The sequence below is a fragment of the Sapajus apella genome, unplaced genomic scaffold, assembly GCF_009761245.1.
Source record: "Sapajus apella isolate SASKATOON/1434 unplaced genomic scaffold, GSC_monkey_1.0 scaffold40, whole genome shotgun sequence".
Lineage (NCBI taxonomy): Eukaryota > Metazoa > Chordata > Mammalia > Primates > Cebidae > Sapajus > Sapajus apella.
The window spans coordinates 720504-747738 of NW_022436980.1; the positions used below are offsets into that span (position 1 = coordinate 720504).

At 35.6% G+C, this 27235-nt stretch overlaps 1 protein-coding gene across 2 annotated transcripts in view; it reads left to right on the plus strand.

Moving 5' to 3' along the window:
- The window catches only part of RABL3 (RAB, member of RAS oncogene family like 3), a 42752-nt gene extending 18409 nt beyond the window's left edge, over nt 1-24343 (plus strand). The window contains exons 3-8 of one of the 2 annotated variants that reach the window (XM_032298945.1): nt 1269-1398; nt 5953-6067; nt 13284-13434; nt 17707-17778; nt 21052-21090; nt 21657-24343. In XM_032298945.1, coding sequence (XP_032154836.1) covers nt 1269-1398; nt 5953-6067; nt 13284-13434; nt 17707-17778; nt 21052-21090; nt 21657-21722 — 573 coding nt within the window. In that variant the 3' untranslated portion in view covers nt 21723-24343. The remainder of the gene's footprint in view (nt 1-1268; nt 1399-5952; nt 6068-13283; nt 13435-17706; nt 17779-21051; nt 21091-21656) is intronic. The other variant, XM_032298946.1, reaches the window with a different exon arrangement.
- Nucleotides 24344-27235: the final 2892 nt, after the last annotated feature.

Sequence of the window (27235 nt, forward strand, 5' to 3'; positions counted from 1 at the left end):
AGAAGAAAAGAGATTGAAGAACTAAATCTTGAAACTTTAGCATTTAGAATCAGAGAGATAAGGAGAACCCAAATGGAAGCTGAAAAGCACTAGCCAATGAGATAGGAAAAAAACTGGAACAATGTGATATCCTGGAAGCCAGGTGAAGAAAGTATTGCAAGGCACAAGAAGTGATTAGTTGCATCAGATAGGGGAGTAAAATGAAAACTGTTCATTGACCATTGGAATTAGCAGTGTGAAGGTCATTGGTGACCTTGACAAGGAATAGTTTAGTGATAGAAATGAGTTCAAAAGAGAATATGAATAAAAGAATTACCACTAAGAATAGAAAACTCTTTGGAGGACTTTTGCTGTTGAAAAGGAAAGTGGTTTGGTAACTGGAAGAGGACTTGAAGTCAAGAGAAGGGTTTTTTTAGATGAGAAAATTTATGGCATGTTTGTATGCTGAGAATTGAATTGCATGGTGAGAATTATCCAGCTGAGAAGGAAAATTTGATGATATAATGGAGAGAGGGGAGAACTGGTGGAATTACATCTTTGAGCAAGAAAGTAGGGATGGGATTTCATGCACAGGAGGAGGATTTAGCCTTAGGGACACAGGCAGCCTAAGAAAACAGCAAGAAGGAAAGCAGATTATGTGGGCACAGATGGAGGGAGGTGAGTAGATACAGGAAGAACAGGTTGTAGAAGTTCTTTTCTAATAGCTGCTGCATTAGGAAGCAAAGTTGTAATTGAGGATGGGGAAGAGATATTGGAAGTTTAAAAAGAGGAAAAAGTATAAAGTAGTTATCTGGAAGAGGAAAATGGTAAATTAACTGTGGAACCGATTAAAGGACAGGTCCAAAGGTACACTTAAATTTAGAAAGTATCTATCCATCTTGAATGCATATTTTTCTGAGCTCCACATTCAGTTGCTGGGTTGTAGACATGGAAGAGGGTAAAAGGTGGATATAACCAAGAGTAGAATTTTGTCAGAGGAGTGCAATGTGAGAGAGGGGCAAAGGAATGACAGTAATGATGGATCATGGAATTTATGCTTAGTTAGGAAGTAGGTGAGGCTTTGGAAGTGGAACAGAGAGCTGTGAAAGACGTTAAGATCAATTAACTGTAAGATCCTCTAGAGTCAATATTATTAAAGAATTAAAGAGAGGAAGCTTAAAAAATGGTAGTGATCAGAAAGAGTAAGATGCTGAAATGTTTTAAAATGGAATGAAGGTGCTAACCAGTTCAGTGGCTGTAATAATTATTTTAATTGATTGATTTGTTAGGTTCATGATTACAAAGAAGGAACCCCAGAAGAGAAGACGTACTACATAGAATTATGGGATGTTGGAGGCTCTGTGGGCAGTGCCAGCAGCGTGAAGAGCACAAGAGCAGTATTCTACAACTCTGTAAATGGTAAAGCATTTTTAAATTTCTATTATATATTAATGGTCTATGAGTATAGATCATCTGACATGGAATGTCGTAGCATGCCAGACTTGTCTTAATTTGAGAAAGATGTAATATGCTCACAACCCTTGATTTAAATCTGTTTGTGTTTCTACATTGTAACCATGTAATTCAGGACGTTAAACTTCTGCTTTGTCTAAGTGTTTCTATTTATATTGTTGTCATAAACTAAATATTGAGAAATAAAATTGTGTTTTTGGTACTTGACATAAAACATGGAACCTTCAAAGTGTTGTCATCTGGGAGTGCTATCTGTCCAGTGAGTTGAGTAAGTACAGTAGGATCATAGGAGTCCCATAGTCTTAAGCCAGGTATCACAGAGATTACCAGCCGAAGAGACTGTCACCCAGGCGGCGCTGAAGGAAATGAGAGGCATACACCCAGATAGAACAGCAAAGTGGGTCTATCCCGGGAGCCAGCAGCCTTCTGAACTGAGAGCCTCGGGGGCTGACAGCATTCCAAGCTGAAGGCCCCAAGCGGATCCTGATCCACTTATTTATTCTCTCTTAACAGGTGATTATTATTAAGAAACAGGTGTTCTATATTTTCTCATAACGCAACAATATACCAAGTGGGCAGCTGTTACCCGCTTACCACTGACTACAGACAAACTAAAAGGTATTCTCCTTGAGGGAGCCACGGGGGCAGGGTCAGATATCTCAAAGAATTGTTTTAACTGGTGTATGATATTTATACATTGTCCTGCCACTTTGGAATGCCCCAAATGGTTTTCCACTTAGGCAGGGGGTCGGCTAGGTTTTCCTTGCCGTCATGCTTCCTAGCAAACGATATATTCTACTATACACTCGGTATTCATCAATATTCGTAAACTTAATATCTCTCAACAAGAGACAGAGGGATTTCTTTCATCTGCCCCTGAGAAAGAGACATGAGGCTCTTTCTCACAATATACCAAGTAGGCAGTATAGGTATGTCTCAAAATATACCAATATACCCTAAGGCTCTTTCTCACCTAGTTATGGAGAGCTGCTTAATGGGGTCTTTATGGGTGTAAAATTTTATCCAGTTATAGATACTCAGATACCTAGAGCAGATTTCCAAATGGAGGTGTGTAATATAGGACATAATTTCCATTCATAGAGTACCTAGTCTGTGTCAAGAGACTAAACTGCTTATACTTCTGAGTTGCCAATAGAGTTTCTTAGTCTTCTTTAAAATTCATTTTTAAAATCTTTTTTTACTGTGAAACATAATTTCAACTTCTGTTTGATTAATATACCGAAGGATTTGGCATTTCCCTCCTGGTAAATTCATAGCCATTAATAGACCGCATTTATGCTATGCTTAGATCTTCAATATTAGGTAAGCATTGCATTCATTCAGTATGTTCATTCCTTATATTCCTCTTTTGATGTCTTCCAATATCATAAGATGTTGTAGATTCTACAAAAAGAAGTAGAGAAGGTTCTTTTCATTGGATACATACTATAGAATACAAAATGAGATGTGTCAGTTCAGACCTATATCCCATTTAGCTCAGAATTCTATCTGAAAAGTCACAGTCTTAGTGAAGAAACAGAGCATTCATAAATGAGACAAAATGCAGTTATAACATTACCTAATACATGTCACCATCATGCAAAAATGTATATATTATAATGGTATATATTAATAGAATACATATAAATAAGAAAAGCAATAAGACTAGTATAGTGTGAGTTGACCTTTTAAAGAAAGAGAAGGAAGTGAAACCTAGTTTAGACTTATACTAGAATAATCAACTTGTATCAGTAAAATGACTTGTCAAAGTAAGATATCTATCTGATCTGGCACAGAGAAGTCCGAGTATGTAACACCTTTGATGTTTAGGTATTTTTGAGACAGATATGATTAAAATTATAAATAAATCATACAGATAAATACTATTCAAATCCTAGAAGCTATGGAATTCAGAGTTGTAAACTTGTAAGTGCTGAAAAATCCATCTAATCAATATTTGTTTACCTCTTCTATACTTACTATTCATTAGTGATTTGTCTCCTTTAATATTATTGAAAGAATTGCATATATCCTGTGTTGATTTTGCAGATAAGACTGAGATATATTTCCATTTTTTAAAGATAAAAAAAAAAAATCCGTTTTTTGAAAAACCTGTTTCTATGTTCTTTCACCCTAACTCTGGAACATTCCTCCTGGTAGAAGCACTCAAAGTTCTTTATTCCATCTACCAATCATAGTTTCCTAAGAAAATGAACATAAGGATCATTCTATCCAAATGCATAGTTCATATTCTTAGCAATAACTTTCTTCCCTTAATACCCTACATTCTTCCCTCTCCGGTAACCTAGGCTAGTAATCCCAGGAGGAAATAATAGAACGTCTTTTCTTCTCTCCCTTAAGATTAAACTATATTATCATTAGCTATCACCCTGACTCCTTTCAGCTGGGCCCCACCTTAGCTGTTCTAGCACATGTTCTGCAAAGCAAGAACTCTCAGCCCAAATGAAAGGAAAGGAATAGGGAAAATGGGTACTCCAATGCCCTTGAAAGCTCAAAAGTCTCACCTAGAGATCCTCAATAAAGTCTTCCCTGTCCATCTAATAGTCATCTTAGGCCTTTGTAATTCCTTCACTCCCCAGTCCAAAATTCTTACCCATGTGTTTTGCAATATTTATAACATGGGGAAAATGGAACGGAGAAAATATATGCCACTTTTTTGCCCTAAAATGAGATTTTATTCTGCAGTCTTTACTGTCAGATTACCTGAGTACAAATTCTGATTTACTATGTGACCAACAGCAAGTTACTCAACCTCTCTTAACTTCCTTTTTCTCTTGTGTATAAAAATAATAATTCTTACCTCATAGGACTCTTCTGAAAATTAAATTAGATAACACATGTAAAGCACAATATTTAGCACATAAGTACTGAATAAATATTAGCTGTAGTCTTTAATGGCAGTTCTTTATTTCTTTTTTTAAATCTATGCCATTGATGCTGATTAAAATCCCTCATTGAGGAAGGACGAGTGGTTACAATTGGATATTAGGGCAAGTGTCAGATCTCTATTAATGGTTTCAGACATTAGAAGAGATACAGGTTTATCTAAGCTGGCTGGAACAAGTCAACTATAGCTTGTACAAGCCCTTTAGTTATACAGATCGCTGTAAAAACTGTAGAAGCCAGCTAATTCTACCTAATCTGTTTTTCTTTTTCAAATTGACACATACCACCTCTTGAAGATGGAGGAATCATCAGTTTTGTGTGCTATTCACAATCTGGGTATTATAGAAAAAAGCTGGGAGTTTGTAACCTATAGTGTTTTGACCATAAGATGGTATCCTAAATTCTAGTGGGCATCAAAGTTTTTCCTCTTTTGTCTATATCTTACTGTAATAATTAATTACCTGATATACCTTTCTATCTAGGATTTTAATTGATTCTCTTTAATTGTATTTCTAAGCCTCATTACATTTTGTTATTTGTCTCAATCTCATGCATGTATTTTCTACTAGCCATACTTCTTTACTTTTTAGTGTCTCCACCCACCCTCTTCTAGTGACAGATTTCTATTTTTTTTTTTTTTTTTTTTTTTTTATTTTGTTTGAGACGGAGTTTCGCTCTTGTTACCCAGGCTGGAGTGCAATGGCGCGATCTCGGCTCACCGCAACCTGCGCCTCCCGGGTTCAGGCAATTCTCCTGCCTCAGCCTCCTGAGTAGCTGGGATTACAGGCATGCGCCACCATGCCCAGCTAATTTTTTTTTTTGTATTTTTAGTAGAGATGGGGTTTCACCATGTTGACCAGGATGGTCTCGATCTCTTGACCTCGCGATCCACCCGCCTCGGCCTCCCACAGTGCTGGGATTACAGGCTTGAGCCACCGTGCCCGGCCGTGACACATTTCTTTTGCTCTATCTCTTACAGGTAGTAATCTTACATAACTAATCATTATTCAGAGAACTAGAAAATTAGACATTTGAGTTGATTAGCCTCAGGTGATGTACAGGACACTGTTTTGTCAGCTAAATAATAGCAATTATTTTAAGTCAATACTATTTTAATAGATTTTCATTATTTAATGTTATTTTTAGTAAGTATAAATACAATGTGTGTGTACTGGTATCTATGGCGGTACTATGTACAGTGAAGAAACAACATAACTTTTTGAATGAATATAATTTTGTATATGCTTGAAGTAGTTTTGATTCTCTTGATTAATGTAGTAGTTCTACAAGTAGGAACAGGCATGCAGTAGGCACTTAGGAAGTGTTGAGTGAATAAAAGATCTGCCAAAAGTTTAATGGCATTTTGTCAGCCCTGGTAAAGTAAATAGTTATAAAACTGACAGAGAAAGGTTTATGGCTCATTATTTATAAATATTTGTAGAGGAAATTTTAAAATAATTGTGCCTGAGTTGTTAGTCATACTAGAATGCTAGATTCATTAAGCAACCATGCTTCTGTTCACCAAGCTTCATTTGGCCAATTGTGAAATGAAGAGAAATTGTTAAAGGATTAACATATTTTTCTCTGATTTAGGTATTATTTTAGTACACGACTTAACAAATAAGAAGTCCTCCCAAAACTTGTATCGTTGGTCATTGGAAGCTCTCAACAGGGATTCGGTGCCAACTGGAGTCTTGGTGACAAATGGGTAAGCCCAGAATTATTTCACAATTGGTTTGAAAGGTTATAGCAATCACAGGAATGTACTCTCCAGAATAGCACTTTGTAAGTTGTTTGATTTGCAAAGATTTCTCTTTTAGTCTATAGATTATCTTTTACTTTAACAGTATCTTTCACAAAGCAATAGTTTTCATTTTGATAAATTCTGATTTCCCTTTTTTTCTTCTATGAATTGTGCTTTAGATATCCTAAGAACTCTTTGCCTAATCCTAGATGATGCAGGCTTTCTCTTATGTTTTCCTCTACAGATTTTATGGTTTTACATTTTTATAGTAAAACATTTATATAAAACATTTTAAGTTTTATAGGTTTACATTTAGATCTATGATCTGTTTTAGGTTAGTTTTATACAAGTTGTGAGGTTAATGTTTGCATATGAATGTCTAATTGTTCCAACGCCATTTGTTGAAAAGATATCCTTTCTCCATTGAATTAACTGCTTTTGCTCCTTTGCCAAAAATCATTTGGCCATATTAGTATGAGTCTATTTCTGGACTGTAGTTCTGTTCCATTGATCTATGTGTCTCTCCCTTCACCAGTACTACACTATCTTGATTATAGTCTTAAAATTGAGCAGTATGATTTCTTCTACTTTATTCTTTTTCATAATTGTTTAGCTATTCTAGTTTATCTTTCTACATAAATTTTGAAAATCAGCTTGCCTATATTGACAGAAATTTTCATTGGATTTTAATTAGAATTGCATTAAACCTATTGATCACATTGGAGAGAATTAACATCTTTATTCTGTTGCATCTTCCAGTTCATGAACACAATATACCTCTTCATTTATTTAGATCTTCTTTTATTTCTCTAATCAGCATTTTGTAGTTTTCAACACACAAATCCTGTACATGTTTTATTTTATACAAAAATATTTAATATTTTTGAAGGTAATATAAAGTTTTGTTTTGTGTTTTGAGACTGGGTCTTGCTCTGCTGCCCAGGCTGGAGTGCAGTGGCATGATCTCAGTTCACTGCAACCTGTGTCTCCCAGGTTCAAACAATTATCATGCCTCAGCCTCCCAAGTAGCTGGGATGACAGGCATGTGCCCTATGCCTGGCTGATTTTTGTATTTTTGATAGAGGTGGGGTTTCACCATCTTGGCCAGGCTGATGTCAAACTCCTCCTGACCTCAGGTGATCCACCCACTTTGGCCTCCCAAAGTGCTAGGGTTACAGGTGTGAGCCACCATACTTGGCCATAAATGGTATATTTAAACTTAAGTTTCAAATTGTCCATTGCTAGTATAAAAAAAAAAAAAAATAGAATTGATTTAGAGCACTGACCTGTATCCTGTGACCAGAGTTTTTCAGTAAAATCTTTGGGGTGCTCTACATAGACAGATTTATTTTTTCCTATTATTTCTGTATGCTTGTTGTCTTATTTCTTGCCTTATTGCATTGGCAGCAACTTCCAAAAGGATAATAAATAGGAATGATAAGAGTGAATATCTATGTCTTACTCTAAGTATGATGTCAGCTTTAGGTTTTTTTGTTGACATCATTTATCAGGTTGAGAAAATTTCTTTCTATCCCTAATTTGCTGACAGTTTTATTAATCTCATGAACAGATTTCTGTCAAACAGAACAGAATTCTGTCAAAAGCCTTTCCTGCATCAATAGATAGGGACATTTGGCTTCTTCTTTCAACTGTTAGTATGGTGGATTACATTCACTATTTTTAAAATATTGAACTAGCCTTTCATTCCTTGGTCATTGGTGTCTTGTTTTCTGTTCTCATAATGTCTTTGACTGGTTTTGGTGTGAGGATAATGTTGGCCTCATATAATGAATTGGAAGTATTCCTTCCTCTTCTATTTTTTGGAAGAAATTGAGTATATTTGATGTTATTTCTTTTTTGAACGTTTGGTAGGATTTACCAAGAGACCACCTAGGCCTGGAGATTGCTTATTTTTAACCGCAAAGTCAATGTCTTTAGTAATTAGGATTGTTAAAGTTACCTATTTCATCTTGGGTGAGTTTTGGTAGCTTGTGATTTTCAAGGAATTCGTCTATTTCATTAAATTTTTGAATTTATATCAATAGAGTTGTTTACCGTATTTATTGTCCCTTTGATAGTTGCACAGTTTATAGTAATATGATCTTCTTCATTCTGATTTTGGTATTTTATGTTTTCTGTTTTTCTTGTCAGAATTGTAGAACTACGTTTGTCAATTATGTTGATTTTTTTTCCAAAGAAGCAGATTTTGGTTTCATTGATTTTTCTCTATTGTTTTTCTGTATATAGTTTAATTGATTTCTGCTCTTATTTCCTTCCTTCTGCTTGCTTTTGGTTTATTTTGTTCTCTCTTTATAGTTTCTTAGATTACTGACTGGATACCTTGCATTTTTGCTAATACAAGCATTTTTAATGCTATAAGTTTTCCTCTAAACATTGTGTTAGCTTCATCCTGCAAATGTTTACTTTTATTTTCATTTAGTTCAAAATATTTTCTGATATTCCTTGAGCTTTTCCCATGAGCTATTTAGAATTGTGTTGGTTGGTTTCCAAATATTTAGAGGCTGTCTGGTCATTCCTTGCTGTTGATTTCTAGCTTAATTTTATTGTGATCTAAGAGCATACTTTATATAATTGTGCTTATTTTGTATTTGTGCAACACCCAGTATGTGACATGGCTGTTGTTTCAGTTTTCAGTGTCTTTGGTATGCTAAGTAGGATCAAATCCATTTATGCACAGCTTTGACAATGAGCTCAAGCATGTATGAACTACTTCATGGGGTCACTTTCTGAAACTTCACCCTCTCTATAATCTCTCCCATAGTTTGTGATTTGCTGGGGCTCCCTTTTTAGGTCTCCTGTCCAAATTCTGTCATACACTTGCACAACTGCACCTACGTCCAGGGCCAAGTGGTAGAAGGACAAAGAATAAAAGCAATGAGAGTTTGCCCTACCATCTTGGGATGCAGTTCTATTAGTCAAAGAGAAAGATTTTCCTTCCTCTGTGTTCATAAGCAGGGGTCCCCAACTCCTGGTCCATGGCCTATTAGGAACCAGGCCACACAGTGGGAGGTGAGTGGCAGGTGAGTGGGCATTACCATCTGAGATCCACCTCCTGTCAGATCAGCAGCGGCACTAGATTCTCATAGGAGTGTGAATTTTATTGTGAACTGTATATGTGAGGGATCTAGGTTGCAGGCTCCTTGTGGAAATCTAATGCTTGGTGATCTGAGGTGGAACAGCTTCATCTTGAAACCATCCCTCAAACACCTGTCTATGGAAAAATAGTTTTCCATAAAACCGGTCCTTGGTACCAAAAAGGTTGGGGACCACTGTTTTTGAGCATTCTCTTTGTGTTACAGCCTTTGCCACAACCATCATGGAATTGCTCAGAGGCTGGCTTATGACAGAACAAAAAATATTGTATTTCTACACTATCTCCAAGCATTCAGGAGCCCCCTTTCTTGTTTCATGAGCCAGAACTGTAGGCCTTCCTCTGGAGTTTTCTGTTGAAGCTTTTGGGTTTTAAGCTGAGCTGCATTCAGATAAGGGGATATGGAAGGGAAAAATATCATAATCTCACTGCTAATTCAATGGTTCTTTACATTGTGGTCTTCTTTCTCAATATGTTTACTACTATTAATTTTTCAGAGTCCTCAAATAGCCACTTAATTCATCCTGTCCAGGTTTTACAGTTGCATTCACTGGAAAAGACAGGATAGAGTTTGCTTATTCTGTCTTACCTAGAACAGAACCCCATTTTCTATTTTTTGATTAAAGCAAGTCTTTCAAAGACTGTTTTCTGTGTAGAAGTCTAATTGTTATGTGAAACCTAAATGTAGTATTAAGCTTGAGTAATTATATGTAGATTCCTGTAAGACCTGATAAAGAATAACCACAACTAATTTAAAACCCACATTTCAAAGCCTAGTTGATATTTCTTGTTTCCTATCTCAATTCCTTTCATCACTGATGTCTTCATTAACCTAGCTTGTTCTCTATTTTCTACTAAGATTTTTACTCAAGAAACTTGTCCTTAAATTTAGGATTAAGAGACAGTGTATTCATATCAGAAAGAAATCTGCATTTGTGTGAGGGAATTCAGTAAAAATTCTATATCCATTTGCATTTTTGACACTGCAGCTTCATTTTGATCCTATAGATAAACCTGCAAGGTATTAAACAAGCTTAATACATTGGTGTGCTTCGTTGGTGCGTTATTTTGTAGCATCAAAAGATTTGGAAACAACTCTAGTGTCTGAGCAACAAAAAATTCATTGAATAAATAATGACATATCCACATACTGAAGCAGTATTCAACATTTGAAAAAGAATCAGCCTGAGCCAGGGGGATCATGAGGTCAGGAGATCGAGACCATCCTGGCCAACATGGTAAAACCCTGTCTCTACTAAAAATACAAAAATTAGTTGAATATGGTGGTGCATGTGCCTATAGCCCCAACTACTTGAGAGGCTGAGGCAGAAGAATTGCTTGAACCCAGGAGGCAGAGGTTGCAGTGAGCCAAGATTGCGCCACTGCACTCCAGCCTGGGTGACAGAGCAAGAAAATAAAAAATCAGAAAGATCCCTAGGAACTAAAGTAGAAAGATCTACAGAGGGTACAGTATTAGGTTTAACAAATCAAGATGCAGGGAATATACATCGTATACATCCTGCTGTGTAAGAAAGGAAAGAAGTAAGAATATGTATTTGTATTTGGATAAGGAATCAGTGAAGAGATAAATAAGAAACTATTAAAAATGGAACCTATAGGGGGCCGAGGAAATGGGTGGATGGGTATAGTGGTAGGAGCAAGACTGCTTTGCGTATATCTTTTATATCAGCTTGAGTTTTTAGCCATATTTTTAAAATTTAGGTAAATTTTATGTGGTTTTTACCACAATAAAAAATTTTTTAACTTTATTATGGAAAATTTTAAACGTATGTAAATACAAAGAATGGAAAATGAACTCCCATATACCTGTTGCCTAGTTTCAACAATTATCAACATATGGCCAGTCTTGTTTCATCCATACCTCTACCCACTTCCTATCTTCTCCCACTCTCAACTGGATTATTTTGAACCAAATGTTAAAACATCATATCATTTCATCCATGTATAGTTTAAAGCATAAAGGCTTTTTTAAACATGACAACATGTAATTATCACAGCTAAAAATTTAATAATTCTTTAATAACCAAATATTATTTTAATTTCCCCAATTGTCTCATTAATGTTACAGTTGATTTTTTTCAAAAAAGTATCTAAATAAGGTACACTGGTTGTATCTGGTTTCTTAAGTGTCTTTTCATCTTAAGTTCTCCCTTCTTGGTTGTTTTTTTTCTCAACTTCCTAGCAGTTTATTTGTAGAAGAAGATGGCTTATTTGTCTTGTACAGTTTCCTACATTCTGGATTTGCTGATTGTCTCCCTGTATTGTCTTTTAAACTCTGTTTCTGAATTCTAAATCTTCTCTAAAGTGGTAATTAAATATAGTGGTCTGAAAGATGGAAGCTTTTTTGGTCTTTATTTTTCCACCCAGTATTATGGATGTAATATGATACCTGGCTGTGTGTCTCTTTGTGATGATAAGGAGTTATCAGCCTTATCCATCCATGATAAAGTTCTTCAAAAGTTTACCAAAAAAGATTTCAAGGTTAAATTTTAAATTGGATACAACATTTTATGAAAAAGATAAAGGTAAAGAGAAATAAGAGACCAAATTATATTCATATGCTTTAAATCTGTCAATGTGCAAGGAATAGTGCAAGACTATGTGAGAAATGTGTGTATATCAAAGATGATATTTGATAGAAAATAAGCAAAAATTCTAAGTGAGACAGGAGGAAACAGTCCTAAAGGAAAGATACTCTTAAAACTTTATTCCCTGACAAAGCGAATTGCAGCTTTGAACCATGTCTCTTTAATTAGGGTTGCTGTTGTTATGAATAATCAAAGGTCTTGATCATGCTATTACTGGCTTTGATGCAATAAATAGAACAGTAATATTTTTGTGAGATGGGAGGTTATATAGTTAAAACAGTTGTGTTCTGAGGCTGAACAGTTTGCTGAGGCTCTGTAAGATTATTGTGAAGGGCATAAGTATTTAATAACTTTTCCCCCTACCCAAATTTAGAATTTCTCTAAGAGAAAGAAAGAAAAAAGAAAGAAAAGTTTTTTACACGAAGAAAAAAAAGCTATACTCAACTGGATTATAGTGATTGGATCATACAATATTGATTTACTGTCATAAATTTTGCACAGCCAGATTTTGCTGACTGTTGTAAGTTGAGCTTTTAACGTGTCAAGAATCCAAATCTGTTTTATTTCTAATATATGAGTAGAATTTAAATTAATTCAACAGCAATGAGCCCTGCATTTTTTTCAGTAATGAGAAGTATCATTTACATCACCACTCTGTTCTTTGGATAAATTTTTTAAAAAATAACAATTGTACTAGCCAGTGATCCAAAACTACTAACCCTAAGTGATTCTTACTGCCTGTCCTCTATTTCCCATTGCTCTCATTTCAGGAAAAACAACTACTTGGTACTAAGTCCTTTCCTTTTACTATTCGTTTTGCATTTCAGCTGTTTCCTTCCATTTCCATGTGTTTAACCCATCTTTCCCAGGCTATAGTATCACCTATATTTGATTTATTTCAGGCTTCAGCTTCTTGATTTCGATTTTCTTATGCTTCTTATTTCTCTACAATTCAGACAGAAATGTGTATTGTAGATATAGAGTTAATGCACACCTCAAAAGATACCCAAGAAGATTGCCATTTTGTCTTCTAGCACAAGGCTTAAGTGCCATGCTAGGCTTTTGGGTTTTCTATACACTGAGACTTAAAACCACTCTCTGCTTCTACTCTGAAACATTCCTGAGTTGTTATGTTAGCCTCAGAAGACAGAGCTATGTGGAAAGTCAAGTCTATTAACTGTATACTTGTTCAATTATTCAGTATTATTCAATACTCAATAAAAACATGGGACCAAATTTTGAGAAGTTAGATGAATAACTGGAATCTGATAGAAGAGGAGGATGAGTTGATGAAAGAACAAGTAGTTGGAAGAAATTGGAAGGAAAGTAGTTTTATAGGTAAAGAGAGCAGAAATCAGTTAATTTTCAGTAAAATAGTTTAAATTAGTTCCATTTAAATATTACACATTTACATCAGAAAGGTAAATTCTATTCACCTCTTCATTATTATTTACCACAGGGATTATGATCGAGAACAGTTTGCTGATAACCAAATACCGCTGTTGGTAATAGGGACTAAACTGGACCAGATTCATGAAACAAAGCGCCATGAAGTTTTAACTAGGACTGCTTTCCTGGCTGAGGATTTCAATGCAGAAGAGATTAATTTGGTGTGTATTTTGACTAATGCATGCTTGTATTATTATCAGGTAAAGACCAAACTAAAGACATATTCAAATCATATATTCTAGTGAAAGAAACTTTATACTTGAAATCAGACTATTTGGATTCTAGTCCAAAATGTAGTCAAGATTGAATCAACATATCTAGACTGAGAGATGTGCACAGTCACTTCAGCCTTTTATGTTGACCTGTTGGAATGTTCAGACTTTATTCTGTGAATAATTTAAATCATGGGCTTTTTCTTTTCTTTTTTTTTTTTTTTTTTTTTTTTTCTTGAAACAGTCTCCCTCTGTCACCCAGACTGGAGTACAGTGACATAATCTCAGCTCACTCTAATCTCCACCTCCTGGGTTCATGCAATTCTCGTGCCTCAGCCACCTGAGTAGCTGGGATTACAGGTGTGTACCACGATGTCCAGCTAATTTTTAAATATTTTTAGTAGAGATGGGGTTCCTCCATGTTGCCCAGGTTAGTCTAGAACTCCTGACCTCAAGTGATTTGCCCGCCTCAGGCTCTGAAAGTGCTGGGATTACAGGCGTGAGCCACTGCACCTGGCCCAATGGCCTTTTTCTTGAGAAAGTTTTTAAAAATCACACCAAAATTAAAATAAATTGATTAAAATGACACTATGAGTTGATTATTCTTGCTTTTACAAAGCCTCTTAGCTTCTTAAACTACAAATTTTACCTTAAAGGGCAACCTGACAGATACATGAGAAAATTACAAACTTTAAACTATGAGTGCGTCATAAGGACTAATTTCTGTACACTTATACATATATAGAGAATTGAGTCCCTTGATGAGATAGCTAGCTCAATTAGAACTGAGTGCTTAAAAAAGCTAAGAAATGTTTGTCATGTAATTCCGTTAGGATCCCAGAAAAGAATCCTGGCCAGCAACTTCAGTCATGGTTATGTCATTGTTCATAAATAGGATTTTTGCAACTGTGCACTGGCGTTCCAGAAATACAGTGGCGGTGGTGTAATAGTACTAATGGCCAACGTTTATTAAGCACTTACGGGTTGAAAACTGTTTTAGGTATTTACATTCATTATCTCACATGCATCATCTTCACAATCAACCCTGTAAGATAGGTACTATTACTATCCTCTTTTTAAAGCTGAAGACAAGAAAGAGAGAGAGAATTAGACCAAGGTTACTCAGGTCAAATAGGGTATTCAGATTCAGAGCCTATGTTCTGTGGTTAAGCCTCTTTTCCACTTAATTAATCCTTCAACTCACCTTGAGAATTTGGGGACTGAAAAAACTTAGAAATCATCTAGACCAACAGTGACCCAAATCTGATTGTATATGTATTACCAATAGTACCTATGGAAATTTCTGAATAACTGCCCCACAGCTGAAGCTTTTTATTCATAAAGCCTGGCAGGAGGACCAGGACTCTGTAGTTTTAACAAATAACTCAGGTGATTCTGATGCCCTTATTCTGTGAATCAATGTTTGTGAACACTGCTTGGTTCAACCCCACCTTTACCCCCAACTTCTGCCTGCCATTCACTGTTTTTTACATTCTGCTTTGCAGTGGAGAGCCCCTCATTTTTCTCAGCTGCCACAATGGAATATTTGATGTGCATACCCCAGGTAGTCAGCACTGAACCATGATATTCCAAAGGATTCTTGCTATATAGATATATAATATTCTTGTTGAAAAGTGCAGAGATTACATTGAACATTATTTCCAAAGGGAAATTTACCAATAAAAACACCTAAATTTGTTTCAGTACTTACTTTTAATATATTTCAGAATATATCTGTTTCTAGTGCTTGTGAGTTTCTGTGATAATCGTGCACACACGTGTGTGTGTGTGTGTGTGTGTGTGTGTGTGTGTGTGTGTTATTCCTACTTGCCTTACAAAGTCAAGGCCATCTTTTAACTATAAGTCAGATGTAAGTGTACTCAGGTAGTGGGACTTTAGCACACATGATTTCCAAAGAGTTCAAATATAACATGTTTTTGGCCTTTATTAGTGTACAGCGACAAAAACACAGCACAAATGACAATAGGAAAGGGTCAGAGAATGCAGGGAAGAAAAAATGAGAGGAAAATTGAATACGAGAGTTTCAAAAAGAAATAGCAATCAAAAAGATTCAGCAAGTAAATATAAAGAAAGCCTCAAATAAAAACTAATGTAACAATATTAGTGCTAACCACATCAGTTACTGTATGAATTTACTTAAAACTGTGGAAAAGATTTAACAAATGTATACATCAAAGATGGAATCAAAGTTAATAACTGCCTGAATAAATGTGAATTGTTTAAATTATAAATAGGTGAATGATTACTTATTTTCTAAAATCCTGTTAGGCTTATTTTACCCCATAAAAAATTTTCTGTTATGTATTTATTTTGAAGTGATCATATTGAAGTATCTTCCGTAATTAATAGTCCTTTCTCAAGCTCAGACAAGCTATTTGGAGCTATTAATTTTCAGATTTTTCCCTCAGCCATGATAAATGGCAGATGGCTCTTTCAGCTCTAAATTTTTCATCCTAAAAATCATAGTGTTTCTCTAGGCTGGTCAACCTGAAATTATGGAACCATAGAATTAAAGTTAGGGGGTGTTTTTTTGTTTGCTGTTTGATTTAGTTTTTGTTTAGTACTTTAGCTTTATTTAGAATCATCTCAAACTTTTGACATTCTGATGACTAGCTAATCAGTATCTATTTTGTAAAACATTTCTACCACAGGTCTAAGGTTTGTCTCTTATATGCCCCAACTGCTGTAGAAATGTGTTCAAACACTACTTTAAATACCATAGTTTGTGCAATGATGTTTCAGTCTATGTAATACATATTTGGAATTATCTTTATTATGGTAAGTGCTTGTTATGCCTGAAAATTGAATCTGTTAGCATTTTCTTAGATTGAAGAGAGAAGACGACTAATATTTTAGTACCCGCTATGTCCAGGTATACATTATTTAATTTTTTACAAAACCCCATGGGATAAAATATTGTTATCCCATTCCACAAGTCAGTAAGCCCAAATTTCAAGGTTTAGTAACCTAACCAATGTTACACAGCCTGGAAATGTTGGGATGGATATTCAGATTCAGAGCTTGCCAGCTTTGAAGACCCCTGGTTTCTAGTACTCTGTGATCTTTGACAACTTTGTTGTAGCCTCTCTTTTTTGTGATTTTGGAGAATGCATTATAATTTTTGGCCAAAATTTAAAATGTGTGCCTTGAAATGTTACATATGAATAAAATAGGAGGCTTCATTAGAAAGGAATCATGTGTACTTGGAGATTGCAAAACAGAATAAATGTAACAACAGTAATTTCAGTAATTTGTAGGGGCACAGAGGGTCTATAGCTAAAAGACAAAATTTCATGCTTGCAAAGGAGCTTACATAATAGCCCTTGTAATTCGGTCTTAGGTGACATTTTAGGTAAAAATCAAAATACTCTTATCTCTCAAGGTGGCAAGTCGATGGTGACAAGCAAAAGAAAAAAAGAAGCTATACTGGAATTCCAGTGGATCGTAGGCCTTCTAAGGTCTTTGCAAAGTTATTGTAATGATTAATGTTCCAGATCGTTTTGTCCCTTCTGGGCCCCATTTTTTTTTTTTTTCCTATAAAAAATTCCATCTTGTTGGCCACTGCCTGAAATGTAAAAAAAAAGAAAAAGAAAAAAAAAATTCCATCAAAGAGTAGTAATATATCTTTATTATCAAACAATAGTAGATGTTTATTACCAAAAATAATATATCTTTGTGGCCTACCAAAAGATGTAGTACTTTGCATCCAAAGAGTGAGAAATCCTTGGCAATTGTTGGGTTTGTTCTTTGTGCCTCTAAATCCTTATTTTCATACTTTCTCCTATTCATATGAACTGCCTAGAACTAAATTAGTTGAGTACTGGTGAATAACTAGTACTAAAAGTGAAACGCTGTTTTTAATGGCTCTCTCTCTGGTTTTCAGGGTAAATTAGGTAGGTCACTCCCATTAGTACCTTGGTTTTGTTATTAGTAAAATATTAGTAATCTTGTTTTCCTCTGTGAATGATTTGATGATGAATACTTTGATTTGGTATACTCTAAAATTGCTTAAACGACAAAAATTAGGTGGCCTTATTTTCCTTTAATACTTTCCTTGCTTTGTGCATCATAATTTGAAAGTTATTTGAATATTTTATGAGAGTATTGTGCCTATAAAAATATGCAACAGGACAGGTTATAAACAGCAAAGTGCTTGGCTTTCCTAACTTTCAATTGTGGATTTTATGTTTTATCTTCTAGGATTGCACAAATCCACGGTACTTAGCTGCAGGTTCTTCCAATGCTGTCAAGCTCAGCAGGTTTTTTGATAAGGTAATGGCTTCAATTCAGTTATTTTTAAACTTAATTTATATATTATGAGAGTTTAAATTTTTTTTGTAGAATCCTATGACCCTTTATTTTTTTGTCCAAAACTTTACAGCCTGAATAATACTTGTTTGACCTCTCTTACCTGTTGGTATAATTGCCCAAGGTTTGCTGACGTATTAGTTCCATCACCAGTGTTCTCTAAGTAAAGGGTAAAAGCTACTGGACTTAAATGGGGGTTTTAAAAAATACCTAATTCCTCTTCTTAAAAGAATTTCTATTTACCCATTTTCTCGCTCTTTTTTTCACTTAATCACCCTCCCACTCCCACAAAGACACCGAACTGAGGAGATTCTGCCTAAAGCCCTTAGTTCTTTCTGCTCTCTCACCTGTTAATATTCCCCACATAAATATTACTGTTACCTTTTAAGGTAATGTTGTCTTCTTGATTTCCTAGTGTTCCCCTCTCAGAACACTATTGCATTCCAGTTATTGATTCTCTGCTAGCATCATTTTATTGTCCTCAACTGGAAGGAAAATGTGGAATGACTCAGCATACTGGTAAATTAGAGCACTGTTTATCTTTCCTTCACAAGGCCATACACCTGCATTGCACATAGTATTAACCAAGTTTAAGTTGTTTGCTTAATATTGAAATTGCATAGTAAGGTAAAATAGGATGTCCTTTTGCATATATTATTGAAAAAGTTTAATTCCTGTATTATATTTCTTTTTAAGTGTCATTGCCTAAGAAAATCATCTTCCTATCGCTCTTCTTAATGAATCACTTTTTTTTCTTTTAAGTATTTAGGGATTTAATATTTGACCCTTTTGTTCAGTGTTAGATAAGCCCCAGCTTTAGATAATTTGGGTTTTAATATTTGGCCTCTTTGTCATCATTAGATAAGCCCCAGCCCCCTCCTTGATTAGTATTAGGCCACTAGGAAAATCTTGCTTCACTGCAAAACTTCTTAACTGGTATGTGGCAAATAGGATACAGATGTACCTGTATACTGATTTCTCTCAGTTCTCAGAGCAGCCAGAGCCCTCAGGGTGGGAGGTTGGGTGATAGGCAGCCTCTTCCATTTTCCCCAGTGTGCTGTACAAATATTAGCATTTTCTGTGTGTGCCATGACATGAAAAATGTGTAGCACTGCAAGGAGCCAGATTTTCTCTCCACATTGTTTTCAAACTTAAAATGTAAGAACTTCCATTTGGTTTAGATCCATGGCCCCATCAATACAAAATCCTGTCCCCTAAGAGCAACATCTTATAGATCTGAAAGATCCCAAAGTGTGTTGTTTAAATTTAAAAATAACTTATTAGTTCTAAAATTAAAAAATAAGATATACTAAATTATATCCTAGAGAAACTGGTTATTAACTGGTATGATCCAAGTTGTCAGGAAGGCTTTATTTTTTTAAAAAATCAGAAGTAAACATTGCAAGTCAGGGGTAAAGAATTATAACCAAGACCAAAAAGTTCATTTCTCTTTTTATTGTCTAAATCACAACAAAAGGTATGTGGGTTAGGAGGTTGGCCAGACCTCCAGACTGAGGTGATTGCCTGAAACCAAAGGAGCTGACAACCAAATTTCATTCAGTTCTTCCAGAATTTAGCATAAAGATTTCTTCTCCAAAAGAAAATCTAACTCCTTCTCCAGCCTCTTTCAATTAGTAGTAATTCCTCGCACTCCAGAATAATCAGATTTTCCTGTCCTGCCATAGAGGAAAGGGAATCAGTCTCCTTCTTGTTTTTTGTGGGATTGTTTTAAGATGTACACTAATAATGAACCAACTTTTCTACCTCTGGGGTAAGTGAATGCAACTTTGCCCTGGGTATCTTGTGGCTAAAAATAATACAGCCATAGTCTCCAAGACAGCAAGAATCTGGATGAATGGCTATCATACCAGAGAGAGCAAGCTGGCATTGGCCTTGGAAGAACATGCTCTATTCTCATTCAGAGGAATTCTTAGCTGCATAATTTCAAATTTGAATGCCTTGAAGTTTATCTCCAGCTGATCTGTGTTATTACCTGGTTAACTTTTCTTATCACAGCAAGTCTGTGTAAAGAAAATACAGATAGTCCTCAACTTACGATAGGGTTATATCTCAGTAAACCCCTTGAAAATTGGAAACATTGTTAGTCAAAAACACATGTATTATACTTAACTTACCAAGCATCACAGTTTAGCCTAGCCTTCCTCAAACATGTTTAGAACACTTATGTTAGCCTATAGTTGGGCAGAATCATCTAACACAAGCCTGTTTTATTAAAAAGTTGTGAATGGCTCCTGTAATTTATTGAATACTATACTGACAGTGAAAAAAGTGCCCATTGTATGGGCACTGAAGGTATAGTTTCTACTGAATGCATCTTGCTTTCACAACACCATAAAGTCAAAAAATTGTACTCAAGCCATCCTAAATCAGAGACTTTATAATACTTCATCTGTAGCCATTGCAGTTTCTCAAGTGTTAGAACAGAATATATTATTCTTGAAAATATTTTTCATTATATGGAAACATGGTGCTCTTCAGTGTTTACAGCAGTTTGGAGGAAAAATCGATGAAAACATGGTGCTCTTAAACTCATTACATTTGAACATATATTGTGAGGATTTCTTTTCAAAAATGTTGATGGATTTGTGCAAATGCATCTACTGCTTGAACTTGTGTTTTCTACTTAACAAATGCAGACAATTCTGAAACTACTGAAGTAAAGGTGCAGTTAGTTAAAAAAAAAAAAATAGACAATACGACAGTCATTAGACTGCTTTTGATGTTGCGTCATCTGTCTATATTGAGGCCATATAGAATTTGTCACCACTTACTATAAGGATGTGGTGGTTTGCTCTGTTAAGCAGTCTCCTCTTTAAGAAATAAGACAAGACTATTGTAGCAGGCAAGTGCTTTTTTTATCTTGTGGATTTTGTTTAGTACATTTTGGGACTGACTGCTAGGAAACTTAGAGTCATATTTGCTACCATACTCTAAGAATTGCATGGATGTCATTCTATCATTATTTAGTTTTTGTTATTCATTTATTTTTTGATCTATCATTAATGCTTTTTGGAATGAGGCAGGCTTTTATGGAAATTCTCCCACAATTCTGATCTCATTAAACACCGGATTTTTAGCTCACTCTACTACATATCTACTGCTATGGAAAAGATTCTTATTTCGCATATATTCCTTTTAGTACCATTTGTGGTCATTGCAGTTAGCCCCTTTTTTCAGGTATATGTGCTAAGCCCTTAAAATCTTTGTTTTTCACAGGTCATAGAGAAGAGATACTTTTTAAGAGAAGGTAATCAGGTTGGTATCTATTTTTTCTTGATAAAATGGATTTTTAAATTTAGATAGATGATTTCCAAATTTAAGTTCAGAAGTGATTTTTAAAAGTTGCAGAAAGCCCTTTGTAGGCACAAACAATGATTTCCTTCTATCCTGTTTAATTGAAAAGGAGAAAAACAGAACAAAGGGAAAATAAGGGTCTAGGAAACAAGAATAATCTAGGAATAAGATTACATTATAAAATAGAAAAAAAAAAGGATTTCCTTGGGACTCCAAGAGTATACGTTCAGAGTCTGTCACAGTACAAATAATTTATATAAAAGTCTAGTAGGTATTATGAGATTTATCTTTGTTTTTCTGATTTAGATGACACTGTCACCAATTTGTTGGCAGATATTTTCCATTTTGGTAAACTTTCTTTTTATTATTTAATCTGTGGTTTTCTGAGCAAAACCTCAGAAAACTGTTTTCTTTTTTTAAAGGAAAAACTGGCTAACATACAGAAATGGAAAAGAAGGAAAAAATTACTATTAGTATTTGAACTTTTATTTCTTGAGACTTAATATAATTGTCTTTCTTGCCTGTAGATTCCAGGCTTTCCTGATCGGAAAAGGTTTGGGGCAGGAACATTAAAGAGCCTTCATTATGACTGAGTTACACTCGTCCTTGGAAGAGTGAGCAAGCAGTGGCAGTCTTTCACAGCTTTCCTCTTGCTGTGTCAATTATTACCATTACAGCCTTTTAATGAAGACGTCTTAAAATGCTACCCTTCAGCCTCACCCTTTAATGGAAAAATGAAAGGTAGTGACAACATGGGAGGTCCAAACTTTGTTCCTGTTCTCTGTATTCCTCACCTTTCTGTCCCTGTTTATAGATTATGTAAAAGCCTTGTGGAAATATGAGATGATGTCAAAATGATGCAGTAAATGAGCAATGACAGTGAACTCCAAAGAAAATTTACTCTTGCCTAGAACTGGAGGGTTTTTATGGGTCTGTAATTTTCCCACACTCACTGCTGAAGGCTTAAGTACAGTACTTGAAAAATGTATCTCTATTGTTTTACCTTCTTGAGGGGAAAGGTCCTGTTAACCAGCCCTGAGTTGTCCACCCCAAACAATCTCTGTCATTTTCAAAGATGCAAAATGGTGTTATTTAATTGTCTCTACCCTCATCACACACAGAAATGTCTAATAATAGCAACCCTGTCTCCCTCTTCTCTCCTTTGCAAATGGCTCAGTGGCTGGAAGAGGCGGACTAATAGCTAGAGTTAAATATAAATACAGATTAATAATACATACAGAACAGCAATACCAGAAAAAAAGAATTCTGGTAAAATGATGTGAAAAATTGACAGCTCCCTTACTCTTTAGGTTGCTGCTGTCTGCAGTCTCTTGCTGTTTTATTTGGAAATAGGTAGGGTAAAATCTAAGACCTGCACAAGGGCACTGAGAGACATTTATAGCCTTCTCTCCATTTTTTTTTTTATTTTCAGGAAAAGTCAATTCCTGAAATGTCCCTTAGCTATAGTCAGAAAACTGAGAATATTATTCTTGTGTCAACAATTTATTTATGGAGAGAAGTAAAAATAAGTTCCACAGCAACACATTTACATGAATTATGAACTAGGATTCCTGGATTTCATAATCACTTCAAAGCTTTTTGGGGGTGGGGAGTGTGTGTGTGTGTGTGTGTGTGTGTGTGTGCGTGTGTGTCCATAATAGTTCATCATTACTTTTTTTAACCCATCTTTTTGCTTGCTTAATCTTCTCTGCCCCAGTTCTTCCTTAGCATATGAACTTGATTTCTAAAAACAATTTATTCAGCATTTTATCACCCATATTCTCTCTCTGGCTCTGGTGCTGATCCTTGTACTCCTGATTTTGCTGTATACTTTTAAATAATAATAATAATAAATACACAGTTTTTGTTTCTCATTTTAAAATTAGGTAGAAAACACCGAATTCACTTTCTATTCCATTTTAATTAGGTTCCAGAAGTACCTTGGAAATCAAGGTATGCTGCAAGAGGATATTAAAATAAGAATGTTAGAGAGTCCTTTTAGAAAGGCAGTCTTGGGAATTTGGAAAAGGATTTTTAAATCAGCTTTCATCAGCTAGACTATTCTCCAGCCTTTCTTTACTTCCTCTTTGAAAGGATCTACCCCTGGTTTCTTTTTGACATAAAGAAGAGCTATGCAAATCATGATCTGTATGTAGAATTGGTCACAGTATGTTGTGGCATAGGCTGTATAGTTGGGAAGTAGAAACCAAATGTTTCACAGAGACTTAAACCAACTAAAACTCTTTGTATTTCTCCTTTAAAAAATAAATCAAAACCCCTTCCTTCCCTCTGCTTTCTTTATCTTTCTTTTAATTAAAAAAAAAAATTATCCTGAACTTTTTATTTTCTACATCATAAAAAATAAAAATAGGCCGAGCACAGTGGCTCATGCCTGTAATCCCAACACTTTGGGAGGCCAAAGTGAGTGGATCACTTGAGGTCAGGAGTTCAAGACCAGCCTGGCCAACATGGCGAAACCCCGTCTCTACTAAAAATACAAAAATTAGCCAGGCCTGATGGCACACCTCTGTAATCTCAGCTACTTGGGAAGCTGAGGCAGGAGAATCACTTGAACCCGGGAGGTGGAGGTTGCAATGAGTTGAGATCATGCCATTGCACTCCAGCCTGGATGACAAAGCAAGAATCCGTCTAAAATAAATAAATAACAAAAAAGTAAACCATTGTTGATGGTTCTGGGGTCAAGCTGGAAAAATTAACAGTATTCCTCAACTCCATTTCTTTCTGCAGCCAAGCCTGATTCCTTGAATTATAGTTTTCTAAGAAAAAGTAGTTTTTAATAATCTAAGGTAAATTTGTTGCAGTTATTAGCAGCAGCATAATAAGGCTTTTCACCCAAATGAATGTTATTAGCTAGAGTTCTTTAAAAAAGAATGTTTTTGAAGTATACTTTTTGCTAGGACTTCTTGAGAACTACTCATGAAAAATGCTTATAGATAATAAGTATACATGTCAAAATATATTTTTTTTGAAGTATAATTGACCAGGTGCTGTGGCTCACACCTTTAATCCCAGCACTTTAGGAGACCGAGGCGGGAGGATCATTTGAGCCTAGGAGTTTGAGGCTGCAGTGATTCATGATTGCACCACTGCCTTCCAGCAGCCTGGATGACAGAATGACTATTTCTTTACATATGTATATCTTACTCTCTTGATGGGACAAGTTGGTAGCAATAAAGATTTTTTTTTTCTGTTGTGATTTAGATCTCTAACCAATTTTCTGACTCATTGTGGAGCTGACCAGATGTGAAGGCATATATATGACCACTCCTCTGCCCCTTGGGTGGGTAAGACTTAGTTGGAATCCAAGTAAAGATTTAAGCTAGTCTCTCCCCCTTAATATTGATGGGATTCAAGGCATACAACCCCAAAATATTGCACCCTGATATCTAAAAAAACTGCAGTAACAAGGTTTTTCACACCTTCCCCTCTGAAGCAGGCCATAAAACCTAAGTGACCTTCCTCTGAAGTAGATCATAAAACCTTTATTCCAGAGGTACCCTTTATCCTCACAGATACAGAGACACCAAGGAGAATCTGAACAAACAGGACTTGCTGAGTTCTTCACAGTTTATTATTGTTAGATTATATCATTTTGTCCTCTGATTATACTTCTGCATGATACTGTACATAAAAATATACAGGTTTTCCTGTTTCTTTGCATCTTCATTTCTAAAGATTCCTGTCTCATAAAACTTAAATAAATTTGTATGCTTTTCTCATTGATCAGTCTTTTGTTATAGGTGCCTCAGTCGTGAACCTAGTGATGGGTGAAGAAAGAAAGCTATTCTCCCCTTCAGTGCTCTAAGAAAAGCTATTCTCGAAAGAATTGATTCTTAATAGCTTCAGCTTGTGTTCTTAGAATTTCCCAAACTTGAGGTATTCATGGTATCATACAGGTGCCCTGACACTTGTTTTTTTTGTCCATTCTGAAAATGGACTTCATGGAACTGATATGCAGGGCCATCAGACTAAGGTGAAGAGCTCCTAATTTCTCCCTAATCAGAGTTTCTAAGTCCTCATTTCAATAGTGTACAGTAACACCCACCATAGGTAGGACCTTGTGTGGGTTACTAGATGGTGGCTTAATTGAATTTTTAAAGCACAGGTAACATCTCCTATTTTAAGAAGTTTAAAGGTCTAACAGGGTGTCTGTGTTGGTTTAATATCTGTTAAAATTCAAAGGAGGATTCTGTTTTGGTGAAAGGAGGAGAAGGAAATTAGAAATTCATTTATCCACAGTCCCAAGACTGAGCTAAATCACTTTGGTGAGAGAGGAAGGGTTCCAGGAAATCCAACCCTATGCCTTAAATATTTCACAGTATGTTTGCCTATGCAAAATATCTGCTGCTGGAGTCAGCTGGGGCTGCTCTATAGAGTAGTAAAGGGATTGGGCATTCAGTTACAAATAATCTGCACCTCCATTAAGGACTTAAATGGAGGGCTTTCAAACTCAAAAGTGTATAAGAATCCCTTGAAGTCCTTGTTTAAAATGCAGATTCCAGGATTTCCTCTCTCTTCCCTTTCTACATGTATAGGATAAAGCCAGGATTTTGTATTTTTAACAGACAAACCAGTTTATTCTCATGCAGATAAGTCAGGATCTAGCCTTTAAGAAAGACAAACTAATCAAAAAGTAGAGAATATAGATTGTGAACTCTTTACTTTAGGAGTGCCATTATAGCAGAATTCATCAAAACTCACCTTTGGCTGCCTCAACCTAATCTCACCTTAATGAACTGAGCCACTCCTCCCCACTCAAAGCTACACATACTGAGTTAAACATGAGATGATTATCATGTCTTCTGTTGGCAAAATAGGAAATACTTGTCTTTCATGTACTGCTATCATTTTTATTACTGCCACTGTTTTCCCTCTAGGTTCTGTTTTTAATCCAGATAGCTTTATTTCTAATCAGTGCCTTGTCATCCTACACCCCCTCTCTAGTACTATGTTTTCTCAGCTGGATAATATTAAGCTTTGCCAAGGTCATCAATAACTAATGATGAAGAATGGAACCCCCAAACTCCAACCAAGATGTAAAACCTTGCTCAGTACCATCAAGTACATCAGGTAATCTCTCTGTTCCATCTTTTTCTCAGAGACATCTGTCCTGGAGTCCTCTGATGCCTAACTCCATTTTGTAGTGATTATTCTGTAGGCCTGTCACCCCCTGCTTCACATTACCATGTAGCAATTCCAAGCTTTCTGGATATGTTTTCCACTTTCTTGGGGTGGGTCAGTGGTCTGCAAATTGGAGTGGGTACAGGCATCCCCTCTAAGAGGTATATAAGCACAGATAGTTTTAAGGGAATCATTTTCCAGATCACCAATTGCCCTGTGTAAATCTTCGTTTAAATTGATCTGTTTGTGAAGGCAGCTCAGTGCTAGCTCTTATTTCTCACCTCTGTTTTCACAGTCACCCTTTCCCACTAAGGAAGAGCTGTATCTCACTAGTGGTATAATAGCACTCTAGTATATCGCCCCAGGATGTAAATGTCTTCAGGATGCCAACAAAAGGACAATTCTAAATATTTGTTTTATTTAAGGACTTCACTGTTCCATTCCCCATAATTATTATTTGTTTAATACAGGGTTTCTGAAAGCAAAGCAAAGAGAACTTTAGTAAAAAATACACAAGTTTGTGGCATCTTTTGTGGCAGAACTTCTGTCTGGTCTGTCAAAATATCAAAAAGCTTTTTATCAAAAAATTATATGGCAAAAATATATAAAATTATTGTTATTTCCTAGTTCTTTCTGAGTAAATGAGACAAAGCATCTTTGATATGTTTTGGCTGTATCCCCACCCAACTCTCATCTTGAATTGTAGTTCCCATTATCCCCAAGTATTGTTGAGGGGGATCTGGTGGAGATAATTGAATCATGGAGGTAGTTGCTCCCATCCTGTTCTCTTGATAGTGAGTCCTCACAAGATCTGATGGTTTTATGAGGGATTCCCCCTTCACTGAGCACTCATTCTCTGTCCTGCCACCTGAAGAAGGACATGTTTGCTTCCCCTCCTGCCATGAGTGTAAGTTTCCGGAGGCCTTCCCAGCCATGCAGAACTGTGAGTCAAACCTCTTTTCTT